Here is a 17,426-nt window from a genome sequence, read left to right as displayed (position 1 = left end):
AATACTTCGCATTCTTGTACTAACAGGTAAAAAATTTATTTTTTTTTTTACTTCAAAAAAGTTTCCTCTAAGTCAGTCTTCTATAAGCCTGGTAAAAATTCTTTTACACAATTAAACCTGAAAAAAAAAAATCTCAGGCTTATACGGTATATATATTACAAAATATTTATTCATTTCTTACAATCCCTTGAATGATGTAAACCTCAAGTATATTGGTACAAAGCTGCAAAAATTTTTTAAATGTCACCTGTCATGGTTTATCCTTTCTGCACATCTCATCCAGCTAAATTTTAGCAACTGTTTTAAAGTTGGGAGGGGTAATTTTACAACCTGATTTTGTTTCTCCTTTATTCATCCAAATTTAAGAGTTCATAACTTTTTGTTTCAACAATGCATTTTTCCAAATCTTTTTCAAGCATATGTGCAAAGTAAATATGCAGAATGGTTAAACCACAAAAATGTGACCATCAAATTTTAAGATTTATTGCATTCAAGAGATTAGTATATTAGCTAGAAAAATATTGTCCCTTGGCTAATTTTACTGCATACTCCTCCTCCTAATAGTTGACACCATTATCTGAGCAATGTGTGTAATGTTAGGCACTTAATATGTATATAATTTACTAAAATTACAATTTAAAAAGAAACTATCAAAAATGGACAACATTTTAAGAATATGAATAAATGTTATCAATGTTCCTTGATTAAAAATGGTGTGCAACAGGTAAACAGTCATCACTAAAACACAGTTGAAATTATAAAAATGTTTCATTTCCTGGGTTATTTGTAGTAGGCCAAGAGGCATCACTTTGACTATTGTATCCACTACTGTTGGATGAATTGGCTGAACTTTTTAGATTACCTGGATCCACTGAGTTGTTTGAACTTTTTGTTTTGTTAAAAGAAAAAAAGGAACGCTTTGATGGAGGAGTGTTTTTACGAGATGGCTGAGTAACTGGAACTTCCAAACACGTAGACTGTGAGGTATTCAGCACTGCAGACTCTGAAGAATTTAGAGACACAAAAGAACTACTAATACTTAATGTACTGCTTGGAAAGTTAATAGCAGGAACTGAAACGTTATTGCCAGATGTAGATGGTAGAAGCATAGGTGTAAAAGAAGTAGTTGGTGGAAAAGTAATTATTGGTTGCTGGGTTGAAGGAGGTGGCACTGATACTGCTGGTGCAGGAGATACAAAAGTATGGCATCCCGGCTGTCTGATAGATGTAATCAATTTTGGCCATATCCACTCATATATATCTGGTTTTGTAAAGTCAACTTTAGAAACAAATTTTAGAAGTGGAGGTATTTCACAGGGCTTGTAGAGTATTGGAATTAGCTTTCTATTTCTTTTTTCTGGAATAAAAATAAGACTTATTTTAATTTGAAAAATCACTTACTTTTATTAATAATAAAAACTTTCAAATTAAAACATCAATGAAATGTTTGTTTGTTTGTTATTTGTTTGTTATTTTAGGAGCATTAGCAACTAAGGCTATATTGCTCCGGGATATGCGGTGGTCATTCCCGGACCTTTCCGCATCCTCCGTATTTGGTGGTCACGGGCTCAAACCCCAGTCTAATCAAGAAGTGTGTGCTACGCACTGCTGCTCCTGCCCACCTGGTTATGGAGGCACCAGTATGTTATGTCTGTACAAGACTATTCACAGGCCAGATACAGGCTGAAAAATCCATAACTCACTGGGGGAGGACCTTCTTCAACAAACTGAGATTGGCAAAGTATAGCCCTGAATGAAGAGATCTTAAGGAATTCTTCTGGCCTCTGATGGGATTAAAACCCAGACCTCCCCAAACAAGTGATGAAACTGCTATACTGTCATGCAAAGTAGTGGATAAACAGACACCACTAGTGTGGCACTCTCATATTGTAGAAATATTTCACAACTGCATGAAATATTTCCACAATATGAGAGATATCAAAATGTGTAAATATTCTGATATTAATAAAAGCCTCAGATATACATTTAATATCTAATATAATTTAATATCTTGCTTTACAGTTTTGTGTTTTAGCTAAGTGATTCCTAAGTAATTGAGTATCAGCAATAGAACAAAGACTACAATAACATACAAAATATAGGGATCAGTACAACTGTTCAGAGATGGGGACAAGATGAATGATGAAAAAAATGTGACAATGAATCCTTAAATATTTAAAGGTTGTAACCAAAAACTGACTTTAGGATCTGTGACTGATAGAAATGTTGCAGAAGACTGTCAACTTGTGTCAGATGAAAACATTAAAACATGCATGAAATTGGACTGACCAATTCTGAAACCAGAACTAGAGTGGAAACCATGGAAACTACACCATGTTCAGGCACTTCATCCACAGGTTTATGACCAAAGGGCAAGTCTGCCGATATCAGGTCTTGATGACTGGTGGCTTAGCAGGACCTTTTAAAGAATATAGTTTGGTCAGATGAAGCCACATTTCATACTGGAGGCTTTAACATTCATTACTGGGGACCACATGGAATGGCAGAATGGAATAATGCTGACATCTGGATAAGCCATCAAGAAAAGTTCAACTTTTCTTAAATGTTTCCCGATTTGAAGATTATGTATATCTGAGGAGCTTGCAAGCTATGGAGATAGAGAACTTTTGAATAGGATCATGAGAACAGAACTGCTGAAGATGAAACTGAAGAGAAACTATGGAAAATCAATGTCAACATGTGCTGAGGTAACAAATCATTTAGAAAAGTCTGAATGTTTTCCTTGGAGACATCTGATATTTCTCATTCAGTAATAATGGAAGTCAGTGGGAACTAAACATACACCTCAAAACTGTTCAAAAGAACCTGAAGCAAATAAAATCTGCATTTAATAAATTTATTTCAATAATCCAAATTATGATATAGGGATAAATAAAAAAAAAGTAGTTTTACTATACAAAATTTAAATTATTATCAATTTAAACCTATTAGCTCTCTCTCTCTCTCTCTCTCACACACACTTATTATTGGCACCTCCGTAGACAGGAGCAGCAGTGCATAGCACATGCTTCTTGATTAGACCGGGGTTCGAGCCTGTGAGCCACCAAATACAGAGGATGCGGAAAGGTCAGGGAATGACCACCGCATATCTCCGGAGCAATATGGCCTTGGTTGCTAATGCTCCTAAAAACCAAATAACAACACTTATTTTTTTATTTCTGTAAGGCTGTAATAATTTATGAAAACAAGCATCAAACTTGAACAAGGATAACACACCCACAAAGAAAATAATGAATGGACAGCAAGCCAGTGTGAAATTCTGTTCTACTGAACAAAACACCAATAGAAAATGTAAAATGTCTGCAAAAAAGCCTATAGAGAATCCACTCTATTCAGATGGAATAAGCAGGTCAAAGACGGAAAGAAAAGCATTAAGGCCCAATCCCAGGACATCCATCAACATTAATAATTGATGTGACTATTAGTACAGCAGATGTTATACCAACAGTCACATTAGTCCTTGAAGACAGATGAATTACAGTCAGAAAACTTGAAGAGGTCTTTGATATTAGTTATGGGAGCACACAAAGCATTTTAACAGAACATATAGGAATGCTATGCATGTTGGGACTCTTGAATCCTGAATAAAGGTGGATTTTAGTTTAAGTGCATCCCCCCACAAAAAAAATAAGCTTATCAGTGTCAGAAAATTTTTATTAAACAGAATATTCACTAGAGGTACACTGATGAGCCAAAATATTATGACCACCTACCTAATATGATGTTGGTCCTCCACATGCAGCCAAAACAGTTTGTACCCGGTGAGGCATGGACACTACAAGATTTCTAAATGTGTATTGTGGTATCTGGTACTAAAAGTTAACCAGCAGATCCTGTAAGGTCTGTGGCTGAGACACCGCAGATTGGAGTTGTTGTTCCAACACATCCCACAGATGCTCAATGGGATTGATGTCTGGGTAATTTAGAGGCCAGGGCAATACCTGGAAGTCTTCCTCATGTTCTGTGAACCAGTCTCTAACAATCTGGGCAGTGTGGCATGGTGCATTATCCTGCTGAAAGATGGCATTGCCAGAGGGGAAGACTGTTGCCATGAAAGGGTGTACCTGGTCAGCAATGATGTTTAGGTAGATGGTAGACGTCAGAGTGCCCAGCATATGGATGACTGAACCAAGGGTATCCCAGCAGAACATCACCCAAAGCATGACACTGCCACCACCGGCTTGTTTTCGTCTCATGGTGCATCCAGGTGCCATCAATTCCCCAGGTAAACTATGCATACATACGCTATTGTCCACGTAGTGCAAGAGGAAACATGATTCATCGGGCCAGATGACCTTCTTCCAATCACTCAATGTCCAGTTTTGATGCCTGTGTGCCCATTGTAGGTGCTGCCACCAGTGAACCGTGGTTAGCATGGGCACTTGGAGCAGCCTGTGGCTACACAGCCCCATTTTCAGCAGGGTTTCATGTACTGTGAGTTGTGACACATTACTCCCATCACCAGCATTCCAATTACCGGCGAGTTGCGCCACAGTCGCCCTTCTGTCTGTTGCCACATACCATCCGGGAGAGCCTTCGCTGACTTCACCCCTAAGATTTTTTATACATATGATAAAAAAAAAAAAAAAAAAGTGTTACTGTAAGTTTACATGTACTGTTGAGATGATTTTTAGGCTAAGACAATCCACTAAAGTGTTATAGCTTCAAATATTTAATACACTCATGGCAGAAGCTGAATGATATTTGCAAATAAATTTGGTATATTGCAAATTTAGTGTGGCTTATAAGAAACTTTCTATCATGAACTGCTAAGACCAAAGCGTGTTTTCTGATGGTAGTTGAAAGCACCAAAGAGAATTCACGAGTAAGTTGTTCACAACAATGCCATTCATGAGAACAAGTTTTCTGAACCAAATTTCTTGCTTGCATGTACGCACACTTCCAGTGCTGCTCAGTATCGGTGAAGGTAAAGACCTATCTTGCATATCAGTTCTATAAATTTTGACACGAGTACCTATCAAATGCTGTTATGAAAGAAAAAAAGAATTGATGTATAATTCTTTCTTCTTTCGTTCTTGTCATTTTAACAATTCCACATAGCAATGCAGAGTCTAAGACAATATTCATCTAGGTGAAGGGAAAAAACTGAATTGAGATCTCTTTCTGGTGCAGTTTTTGAAATTCTCTCAACAGCCAAGTCTGAACAGCATCTTGCTCAAAGCAATCATGATCAATTGATGTGTAACAGACAATTCAAACAAATTCACAGAGAGAAAATTGTTAGATGAGCAAAGATTTAAAAGCATACTGTGCAGGTGAAATTTAATTTCTAGTACATGTGGAATTTAAAAATCTACTGCATTTTCTGAAAAATATTTTGTTTTTTGGGAAGAACTGTGTTTTGCAAACAACTTTTTTGCTTGTTTTGGCAAAGAAAACTTCCTGTTTTCCCTCCTGCCTACAAATACCTAATCTGTATTTTGAAAGTCTAAAGTTGGCAGCTATGTAAACTATTGCTCTATCTTGAATATCCCAAAAAAACCTTCCTGTGATAAGACTAACTCTTGGTTGTGGGGTAGCAGATTCTTTGGCACTAAGTGTTGACAATGCCTAATCTGTGATAAAGTACTTTGGTCCTCAATTTTCATCCAAGGTTTGGTTTGGTTTGGATTTTATTGGCGCATTAGCAACTAAGGCTATAATGTGCTTCATCCAAGGTAATGAGCCTATTGAAAAATAGCATATGAAGTTTATGAGAATGCTGTGAAGTATGCATGTTTACCCGATCTTCAGCAGGCTGTTTGGAGACTAATGATCCTACTTTCCAAATTTTAACACTTTTCCTAGCTGATGCAATGGCTATGGCTGGTAGGATAAGTCAAGTTGAGCAAGTTCTTTAATAACACCAGGATCTGGAAGTGTGATTATCAGCATCTCATCACTGAACTTGTTTAAATTCATTAAGCATTATATGACATGTTCTTCTTATGCTAACCTATGATTAAAGTTTGGTAATTCACAAAAAAACTTATTTATGAGATGATCTGATATTTTTAGGTCAGTTGCTAGAGTATTGTAGGTTAATAAAAATCCACAGCTCTAATTAAATTAGAGTGATGAATTTTTGAGTTTAAAATATAGTTCTCTGACATACAGCATCTCTTTACAGAGATGAGAGATGCATATTTGTTAAAAAGATATACAAAATATTAACTTCACTGCAGTTTAAAACTTTCTTTATATGAAAAAGTTTACTTGTGATTACCATGTAACATTATTAAACTCATAACACATTAAATAATGCTACCATATATTCTGGCATATAAAGTCAACTTTTAGTCATATATATTCACTGCATAAGTCAACATACTTTTTTTACAGTGATCATTCCATGCAAAAAAAACAAACAAAATAAATAAATAAATCACTGTCTACTTTCTAATTCAATTATTTCTTCTCTTTCTTTTAAAAGTTTACATTAACTTTTTTACACTACATAGAACACTGTAATGATATGCATATACAGTACTTCCCTATGTAGCAGTCCTGAAATCAAACCTACAGGCATACATGATGACATGACCTTGCTCAATGAAGCAGTGTATATATTGGAGGGCTTTGACTATGTAACCGAGCCATTTCTTGTTTGCTATTGTACTGCTAACTGGTTTCTCTGCAAACAAAGCCGCAACATGGAAGTGAATTTGCTATTATAAATTGACATCGACTATTTAAAAACTCAAAGTAAACCTAGAAACACAACATTTGCCATTTTCCAACGAACTGTTCGTCTGATGAAGAAGATGAACAAATTATTTGGTTTTAAAAGGTGAGCAAACAATGTATACTTCTGAGAAATAAGTACATAATAAATTATAAATATACTGGTATTAATTCATGTCTTTCTAACCTTAAAAAAGTTCTTTGAATTCAAGCTTAATTTTATACTTGACTTATATTTGTAAAGCATATCAGTCTATCTTACAATTTTATGATTTTTTAGTGCTCCAAAGGTAGATTTATATTCCAGAATATACAGTAGTTAATGTATATAAAATAAAGTGTAATGTATTCATTAAAAATAATATAATAAAGATAATGAATTTTTTTTTTTTCTCACACAACTTCCTATTATGTATGTGGGAAAACTGACTCCTGCTTTACAAGTATTAACCACTCAGAAATGCATGGTGCTTGCAAATTTACATGGCACAACACAAGTCAATTTAAAAATTTTCCTAAAATCTTTATTTTTAATTTAGCAGAGTTGTTCAAAATTTCTTCCATAAACTATAAAGTAGAGCATTTTATCACCTTTGCTAATTCAAAAATCAATATTAATTTCATATTTGTTAGCCAACTTTCATGTCAGTAGAAAAAAACTCAACCAAACAATTTATATGGTACTAGGTTACAAAACAAAAATTGCAATTTCTGCTGGATTATAATTCTCATTTACAAGATCAACTGCAACAAGATAAATTTTCTTGATTTAAGTTAAATAAAATTGTTCCACACAATATATCTTACCAATTCCAAGGCTCGCTGCAAATCTTGCTTGAAATTTGCACTCTTCACTCTCCAAAAAGTCTGGGGATAGAAGTATGAGCATCCTATTACATCTATTAAAAAAAAAAAAAAATAAATAAATAAAAAATAAAAAAAATAAATAAATAATGGAAAAGAATACCCTATCCCTCTGATTATCAATTATGAGAGGGCCATAGTGCTTACTTGTAAAGCATATCAGGTAAAGCCTGGCTTCGGACATTTTCATATTTTTAGGTATTTTATTGTGAAACCCGATATCTCCATACACACATTTTCGAATTACTCTATCTGTATTTTATTACCCAAATGATATTTGTATAAGATGATATGTAACTTAAAAAAAAAAAAAAAAAAAAAAAAAAACAACAATGCATATGGAAGTGTTCGGATTTAGTATATGGAGGAAAAATATACAGGGTATTCATTTTAAAAGTAAGCCATTCAACAAATTTAACAAAATTTGTTGAAAAATTTTCTAACACTAAAGGTCCATGCAATGCTACACTTAACTTTTTCCAAGCTGAATTCATGGTATGCACAAGCTTCAATTTAAGGATGATTTTAAATGTTTAAATGTTAAAAGATTACGTCACTGTGAAGGTTCTAAAATTTTGGATAAAATTCATTTTGTTCCATCTTTCTGGCTATTTCAGCAGTCAGAATTGGAGAATACGAAGTGCTGAAAATGTATGCTTTTTTTTTTTTTTTTTTTGCAAAAACCCTCTTACTTGCCCAAAATATTGGTGTTTGGTGTGACATATCTCGAAGAATGATAACTGGGTCCATATTTCTTGAACAAACTGTCACTCTCTGTTTATCAAGGCATAAATGCAGTTTACTGCATTACTAGAAGGAAATGAAAGACATCTGGCTCTAATAGAAAGGAGCAACCTGCCATACAACACATTCAACCACTGAAATATTGCAAGTGTTTTTTTATGGATCAAATCATATCACAAGGACTTTGGACACCTGGATCTCTTGATTTAACATTCTTCGACTTCTTTATGGGGATTATTCAAGGAGAAAGCTTATGACAGCAATCCACAAAGCATTCAGCAGTTCAGAATGAGCACTGAAAATACAGTTGAGAGTGTATCAATGCAAACTCTTTGCTGCATTGCTCTTGATCAAAAGAATGAATTTATGTATTGCTAATAATGGAGGACACTTCTAGTACTGTTTATAAACTATTATTTGTTAATTATTCTGCTAATAACTTGTATTTTCCTTTGATCGTTTTTGGGTTTACTTTTATAATGAAAACATGCTAAACAATTATGTGAGTTGGGCCACAAGCCTGGAAAGTCCTTTATGATCATGCAGCTGTAACCAGCACGGAAGGAGGTAATAGCTCGAAGAGGAGTGGGTGTTATGCAAATTATTAAGTGTTACAGGTAAGGTTAATATAAATGTTATGCAACATCATATGGGGTACTCCATTATATAATGATAGGCAAAGATTCAAAAACTGAAAGAACTGCATTGAGAGAATGACATTACATGGTTCATGTAATGAATGTCTGTGACAAGGATCACATTTTTCCAGGTATGACAGGGCTTCCTAGGGCTTGCTACTTGGAAGTCTACTTGGACCTGATATTCAAGTCTGCTGGATTATATTTTGGTGAAGTCTGGTTGTTCTGTTTGCAATCGGTCTCTTATCATGCTTGATTTTTGATTTGATAGTTGTTGGCGCATCGGCTTCTGTGGCCATATTGCACCTCCCAAGGTTTTTGCAGTACTTTGATCCAAGCCCGAGGCGGGAATCGAACCCGCGACCTTTGGGTTGCCGGGCAGGTACTTTACCCACTCGGCTAGCCCGGTCGGCTCTCTTATCATGCAGTATGAGTGATGTCTTTTGAGGTTATGATGGACATCATGGTTAGACAGTATTCTTTACATTTTGAGGGACAGCTCTAAAATAGTGTTTGCAAGCTGGCTGTTAGACAGCCTACTGGACTGTACTTACTGGTAACTTTCTAGGAGGCATCAAATATCATCTAGTGTACATATTGTTGTCTCTACTCTGCTGGCTAGTAACTGGAGGAAGTCCAAGTAGTGTGTGTGTGGGGGGGGGGTGCATCGTTGAGGCCATATTATGTCAGGGAGCTAGGGACATTTTTGACTTGTGCATACCATATCCAAAAACTTCATTAATTCATAGATGTTTTACCTCCACTTTTTCTTTATACATTTTTTACATCATGTAAAATAATATAACAAAAACTCATCCATGAAATAACTTCCTCAATCATTTCACAAATATTGGTCTCAGTTCCAATCTCAATGATGTCCATTTCTACCTACAATCTGCAAGGCCCCCACTTACTTTTTCTGACAGTCTTTATCAGTTACCCTAAGTATTTGTTCTATGATTCCTTTTATTCCTAAGGTGGTATTTCTGCATATCAGATATTACCTGTCAAAGACTTCCTAATTTGAAATCTCCTCTGGCATAAAATCTCTCTATCCCATTGTCAAATCCATCTGTTGCCTCTTATTGTTCTTCAACTCCATGATTCACTCTGAATTTTTGAAACTATTTTCTACAGTCTAATATTCCTACCTGTGACAATTTGCCTTGGTGATTTAATGTTCACAACTGCACCTGGCTTCAGTTTTTCAATTACATTAACCCGGCTGTTCAAGATGCTGAGGCATTTTGCAACTGCTAATGGCCTCACACATCTTATTTTTTTATTATTTTTTTTTTTTTTGGCTGATGCTGCATAAGCTCATACACTTGCTTTCTTGCATCACATGCCACTACTACTATTAACCTATCAGACAATCCTAACCACAAACCCAACACTCTTGATCTTTTTCTCACCAACAGCCAATCAAAGTATACAGCCAATGGTAGTGGGCCTCTAGGCACTTCAGATCAAAACTTTATGATCTCTTCTCCAACGGACTCATGCTCATTTTCAGCCTCATTTTCGTTGGGCATTACTGGAATGAGAAACGGGATAATTTTTGATTTCTGTTCTTTTTCTTTTTTAGATTACTATTTTAAATCTTCTGATCCAATTTGAATGTTTATTCACATCACGTCAATGAAATTATTCTTATGGGATGAAATCCTCTATTCTGCATTCTACTCCAAAATTTTGTCCTTTATCTAGAACTTGTTTACTAATAAATATACTGTTCAAGATAAGATGTTGCATACTGAAAGTGGCTTGCATATAAATCTCCAGCTTCATTTTTTTGCCTACACTAAAGCTCAATCACTTTAAAATAGTTATTAATCAACTCAATAAGATATAAGAAATGCAGAACTGGAATTTGGGGAGTACAATGTGTACAGAAAGGATAGACAGGATAGGAAGGGAGGAGGGGTTATGCTATTAGTTAAGAAACACATAAAATCCAAGGAAGTGAAGCCAGTCGACATCGCTGGACAGTGCAGTGTCGAGTCAGTTTGGTGTGACATAAGCATTGGGAGATCAAAATTGAGAGTAGGAGTGTGCTATAGGCCTAATGACTCTGATGAGTATAATAAGAAACTGTTCGGAGAAATAGAGTGGGCCAGTAAATCAGAGAGTCTTATAATGGGGGATTTTAATTTCCCAGATATTGACTGGAATTTGGGGGCTGGTCACTCACACAGTAGCAAGGCTTTTGTGGATTTATTGGATGATTGTTTTCTACATCAGCATGTTCGGGAGGCAACTAGAGGGAGTAATACTCTTGATTTGATTATCAGTAGTGATTCTTCATGCATTCAGAATCTGCAGATAAATGAACCACTTGGTGGCAGTGATCACAGTGTGCTGAAGTGGGAGTTACTCAAAGAGGTAACTACCATTAGGGGTAAAGGGAAGGGGTATTGCTTTCGTAAAGGCGACTACAATGGACTGAGACAGTATTTAAATTCTATACAGTGGGATCAACTGATGATATTGCCAACAGCAAATTCAAAATGGGAAGCATTCAAAGAACTTATCGTGGAAGCTACTAGGCTTTACATACCAACTAAGAAATATTGTTCAAGGTTTAGGCCTAAATGGTTGTCAGATGAACTAATGAGGCATATGGCAGAGAAGAAAAATGCATGGGATACATACAAATTAACACGTGACACGGATGCCTATGATAGATACAAGTTGATCTGTAACCAAGTTACAAAGGAGGTTAGGCAGGCGAAGGCAGATTACGAGAGATCCTTGGCAAGGGATGCGAAGAAAAACAGCAAAGAGTTCTTTACTTATGTAAACTCTAGAAGGAAGGGGATGAATCAGATTGGTCCACTTGAGATCGATGGGTCAACTGTTGATGACCCTGCTCGGGTAGCTAACAAACTAAATGAATATTTTGCATCGACATTCACACATGAGGAGTTATTCAGCGAGGGGAATGCCAGAGGTGTATTCAACTCTAGCAGTAAGCTAGAGAATCTTGTAATAACTGAGAGCAAAGTGGAGGAGAAATTGTTGAAGATAAACACAAGAAAGGCACCTGGGGTGGATGGGATCTATCCAGTTATATTAAAGGAGGCAGCAAAGGAGGTAAGCAAACCCTTAGCCATAATTATGAGAGCTTCCTTGGACTCAGGGGAGGTACCCATTGACTGGAGATGTGCAAATGTGACCCCAATTCACAAAGGGGGATCAAAGGCTGACACAAGTAATTATAGACCTGTGAGTTTAACTTCTGTTCCCGGAAAATTAATGGAGGCACTGGTGAAAGAAGCACTGCAGGATCATCTAGACAAGACTTCAGTTATAGCTAGGACACAGCATGGTTTTGTTAAGGGGAAGTCTTGCCTGACCAATTTGATTGGATACTATGATGCAGTCACAAAAGAACTGGATGCAGGGAATAACTTTGATATTATATACTTGGATCTTAGAAAGGCTTTTGATACTGTTGCACATGGAAGACTGCTGCACAAATTGGAGCAGTGTGGCATTGGAGGCAAGTTGCTGCTATGGATAAAGGGGTGGTTGAGGGGGAGAAGACAGAGAGTGGTAATCAATGGACACTGCTCATCGTGGACTAATGTTATTAGTGGAGTCCCTCAGGGTTCAGTATTGGGGCCTTTATTGTTTTCTGTATTTATAAATGATATTGATGATGGTATATCAGGCTTAATGTCCAAGTTTGCAGACGATACAAAGGTTGGCAGGGTTGTCAAGGACACTACTGACACTATGCTGCTGCAACAGGATTTGGAAAGGTTGAGCAGATGGGCTTCGAGGTGGCAAATGAAGTTTAACATTGACAAATGTAAAGTACTACATATGGGAAACAGCAACCCCAGAGCAACGTATCAACTTTGTGGTACTACACTGACAGTGGTAGAGAATGAAAGGGACCTGGGGGTGGTGGTGCAGGCAGATATGAAGTTCTCTGAGCAGTGCAGACGAGCTGCAAGAGTAGCTCATGGTGTATTGTCAATGATATATAGAAATTTTTCTAGCAGGGATAAGGAGGTGATTATTCCCTTGTATAAGGCAATGGTCAGGCCACACCTAGAGTACTGTATACAGGCCTGGAGGCCTCATTTCAGGAAGGATGTAGAGCTGCTGGAACGAGTACAGAGAAGGGCAACTAGATTGGTGAATGGGACAAAGGGGTTCTCTTACGAAGAAAGGCTTAAGTTTTGCAAATTACAGTGTCTGGAAACTAGGCACCAGCGGGGTGATCTGATAGAGGTGTACAAAGCCTTGAATGGTTTGAGCATGCTCAATGCTGATGGGATTCTTCCTCTAACTCAGAAAAATCACCTGAGAGGGCATAAATTCAAATTGAGGAAAGACAGATGTAGGATAGATGTGCGGAAATTTGCCTTTAGCCAGCGGGTGGTTGGTGGGTGGAACAGACTTCCATCCCTTGTCGTGGAAGTTGATAGCCTAAATAAGTTTAAGGCTCAGCTGGACAGGTATTTCGAACGAACAGAGGGGTGAAGTGGAAGTGGTTATTTTTATTTATTTATGTTACTTTTTTTTTTTTTTTTTTTTTTGGCTGATGCTGCATAAGCTTGCTTTCTTGCATCAAATGCCTCTACTAATGCTAATGCTAATGCTAACTCAACTTGATTTTGAACAGGCTAAGAGTAGAAAACTTGCTTCTTGTCCAAATGGCAGCCAAGCATTCTGGTCTCTTGCCAAAGCTATTGACGGCAACTTCTCTTTAGCAGCTAAACACTGTACTTTCAGGATTAATACAGTATCTGAAAACAGTTTGTATAAGCATGTGTCAGATTCTGATAGGTCACAGAATTCTGGCTGTTTGAATTTTAAAATAGGACTACAGAGTTTTCAATGGTAAAAAATAATAATAAATATATAAGAATAAGCAACCATCCACCTAGTATGAATAAACATTTTACTCTGCATAACTAGCATTAGTAGAGGCATATAATGCAAGAAAGCAAGTTTATTCAGCATCAGCCAAAAAAAAAAAAAAAAAAAAAAAAAAAACACACTTCCACTTCACCCCTCCGTTCGTTCGAAATATCTGTCCAGCTGAGCCTTAAATTTATTTAGGCTATCAACTTCTACAACAAGGCATGGAAGTCTGTTCCACCAACAAACTACCCGCTGGCTAAAGGCAAATTTCCGCACATCTATACTACATCTGTCTTTCCTCAATTTGAATTTATGCCCTCTCAGGTGATTATTCTGAGCAAGAGGCAGAATCCCATTAGCATTGAGCATGCTCAAACCATTCAAGGCTTTATACACCTCTATCAGATCACCTCGCCGGTGCCTAGCCTCCAGACACTGTAATTTGCAAAACTTAAGCCTTTTTTCGTAAGAGCAACCCTTTGTTCCATTCACTAATCTTGCTGTCCTTCTCTGTACTCTTTCCAGCAGCTCTACATCCTTCTTGAAATGAGGCCTCCAGACCTGTATACAATACTGAAGGTGTAGCCTGACCATTGCCTTATACAAGGGAATAATCATCTCCTTATCCCTGCTAGAAAAATTCCTGTATATCATTGATAAGGCACCATGAGCTACTCTTGCAGCCCGTCTGCACTGCTCAGAGAACTTCATATCTGCCTGCACAATTACTCCCCAGGTCCTTTTCATTCTCTACCACTGTCAGTGTAGTACCACAGAGTTGATACATTGCTCTGGGGTTGCTGTTTCCCATATGTAGTACTTTACATTTGTCAATGATAAACTTTATTTGCCACCTCTCAGCCCATCCGCTCAACATTTCCAGATCCTGTTGCAGCAGCATAGTATCAGTAGTGTCCTTAACAACCCTGCCAACCTTTGTATCGTCTGCAAACTTGGACATTAAGCTTGATATACCATCATCAATATTATTTATAAATACAGAAAACAATAATGGGCCCAACACTGAACCCTGAGGGACTCCACTAATAACATTAGTCCATGATGAGCAGTGTCCATTGATTACCACTCTCTGTCTTCTCTCCCTCAACCACCCCTTTATCCATAGCAGCAATTTGCCTCCAATGCCACACTGCTCCAATTTGTGCAGCAGTCTTCCATGTGCAACAGTATCAAAAGCCTTTCTAAGATCCAAGTATATAATATCAAAGTTATTCCCTGCATCCAGTTCTTTTGTGATTGCATCATAGTATCCAATCAAATTGGTCAGGCAAGACTTCCCCCTAACAAAACCATCTGTGTCCGAGCTATAACTGAAGTCTTGTCTAGATGATCCTGCAGTGCTTCTTTAACCAGTGCCTCCATTAATTTTCCTGGAACAGAAGTTAAACTCACGGGTCTATAATTACTTGTGTCAGCCTTTGATCCTCCTTTGTGAATAGGGGTCACATTTGCACATCTCCAGTCTATGGGTATCTCCCCTGAGTCCAAGGATGCTCTCATAATTATGGCTAAGGGTTTGCTTACTTCCTTTGCTGCCTCCTTTAATATAACTGGATAGATCCTATCCACCCCAACTACACAGCCATTTTTTAAAATTCAAAAAGCTAGAATCCCTAAATGTTTGGAATCTAATACATGTTTATATAAACATATTTCATTGTTTTCAATTCCTGAATCAATCCTGAAAGTACAGCTTGCATGTTATAAAACATCCTGTATAAAGCATACATCTCCAAAATTCTGAATAAGTTGGATGCCGATAATTCCCTTGCTGTCAGCCAAGTTTGGAAAAACTTCAATCTTAAACTAAAAATAAATGGGTTGGTAGTTTGTGAAATAAACATAACTTTAAGTGCTTCAATATAGCTAGGAATACGAAGCTATCCAAAAATTAAGAAAATAATAATTTTTTGGATAATGATCCAAACATGGACTGTTTATTAAAAATTTCAAAGGGAATTAAACTGCTGAGATGCATATCAAAAATTTTTAAAAATTTACTGGTCTGGAAAAAATAAAAAAAAATCTTGATAATTGAGTTAGTTGAAAGGAGGCCTACAATGGAGTCTCACATGGAAAGTGAATCTGAAAATTCTAGTGCCCAAGAAAATGGTGTAGTGACAAATCTCAACAAAAGAATAAAATTTCTTCCAGCAAGCAAAGAAAATGCTGATTCTGAATAAAGACAAAGTCAATACATCATAAGTTTACTGGCCGACCGGGCTAGCCGAGTGGGTAAAGTACCTGCCCGGCAACCCAAAGGTCGCGGGTTCGATTCCCGCCTCGGGCTTGGATCAAAGTACTGCAAAAACCTTGGGAGGTGCAATATGGCCACAGAAGCCGATGCGCCAACAACTACCAAATCAAAAAAAAAAAAAAAAAAAAAATAAGTTTACTGTATCTTTGTAAACTTTTAATATTTAATTAATTTTTCATTTTTACTTATCACAATATCAATAAAGTTGAATTATTTAATTTTTAGTGCAGATAAACATACCAAATATTTATATTAGATGAGCTGATAGAATTAAAATCTGTGATAAATATATATGCCAAAGTAAAACATTCAGTGTATATTCTGTTAATAACAATAATTTCTTTGAATCCTCCCCCTGCTTAACTTGATTTTCATCACACTGGTGTTGCAAATCCGTTAACTGTGTAAACTAAGGGATAGGTGTAACCATTTATACTAGCTTAATATGTGTACATATACACAAGTCTGACTTTCTTAATATGTACAAGCACAAAAGAACCCATTCTGATCCACTATTGATTCTCTTAGTTTGTCAGGCAATGCTGTCAATCTTCATGCTAGGCAAGAGAACAAAGTAATCAGCATAGAAATACAAGAAGCTATGCTATATAGTTCAGTTTTTCCAATTCTCTACATTCTAAAATGAAAATAGACAAATTTTATTTGGCAAAACTTATGAAATCAGTATTGCTATTTTTTACAAGATTAATAGCATCCCTGATACTGCATGCTGTGAGAAATGGTGAACAAAACAATTTTGTTCTTGAGGAAGCATTAGGTAAACCAGACAACTGTTAATTTTTTTGGGTTTGGGGGACACACAGGTTTAACAGCAACTGCAAGCAAAGGTGAAATTAATTCTTGCATTGTTTCTTTGTAGGACATGGAGCAGCCGGGAAAGCAAGGTGTGTGGGATAAAAATACTTGCCAGGAGTAGGTTCCTTGTGGGACAAGCAAAAACAGGTGCGCACACATGTTCTTGTAAACTAATGCTAGTGGCATAGTAAATAAATTTCATGAATTGGTAGTACCGGTAAGGTCATCAACTGCAGATGCAAGGATATCAGAAACATGGTGCTACTCAAACACAGGGGAGGCAGAATTTGAATCAGGGAGGGGTGGTTCAATGTGCACTGACAGGACAGGACAGGAGCAGTAGGAGTTATGATCTTGGTTAAGAAGTGCACAGATTCTAAGGCAATTCACCCAGCTGACACAGGCTAAGTCAGTTTAGTGTGACATAAATACTGGGAAAATAAAAATGAAAGTAGGAGTATGTCACTGACCAAATAACTGTGATGAGTATAATTGAACTA

At 36.7% G+C, this 17,426-nt stretch overlaps 1 protein-coding gene across 1 annotated transcript in view; it reads right to left on the bottom strand.

Annotated features, from left to right (window-relative positions):
* Window positions 1-306: 306 nt before the first annotated feature.
* LOC150075268 (myeloid differentiation primary response protein MyD88-like) overlaps window positions 307-17,426 on the bottom strand; it is a 62,526-nt gene continuing 45,406 nt past the window's right edge. Inside the window, exons 6-7 of the mRNA XM_090388249.1 lie at window positions 7,513-7,604; window positions 307-1,357 (exon numbers count right to left, since the gene is read on the bottom strand). Of these exons, the coding sequence (XP_090244375.1) occupies window positions 756-1,357; window positions 7,513-7,604 (694 nt within the window). The 3' untranslated portion in view covers window positions 307-755. The remainder of the gene's footprint in view (window positions 1,358-7,512; window positions 7,605-17,426) is intronic.

Source organism: Mastigoproctus giganteus, chromosome 14, assembly GCF_048544385.1.
Source record: "Mastigoproctus giganteus isolate SK-2022 chromosome 14, ASM4854438v1, whole genome shotgun sequence".
Taxonomy (NCBI): domain Eukaryota; kingdom Metazoa; phylum Arthropoda; class Arachnida; order Uropygi; family Thelyphonidae; genus Mastigoproctus; species Mastigoproctus giganteus.
This window is presented reverse-complemented; position numbering and strand designations above follow the sequence as displayed.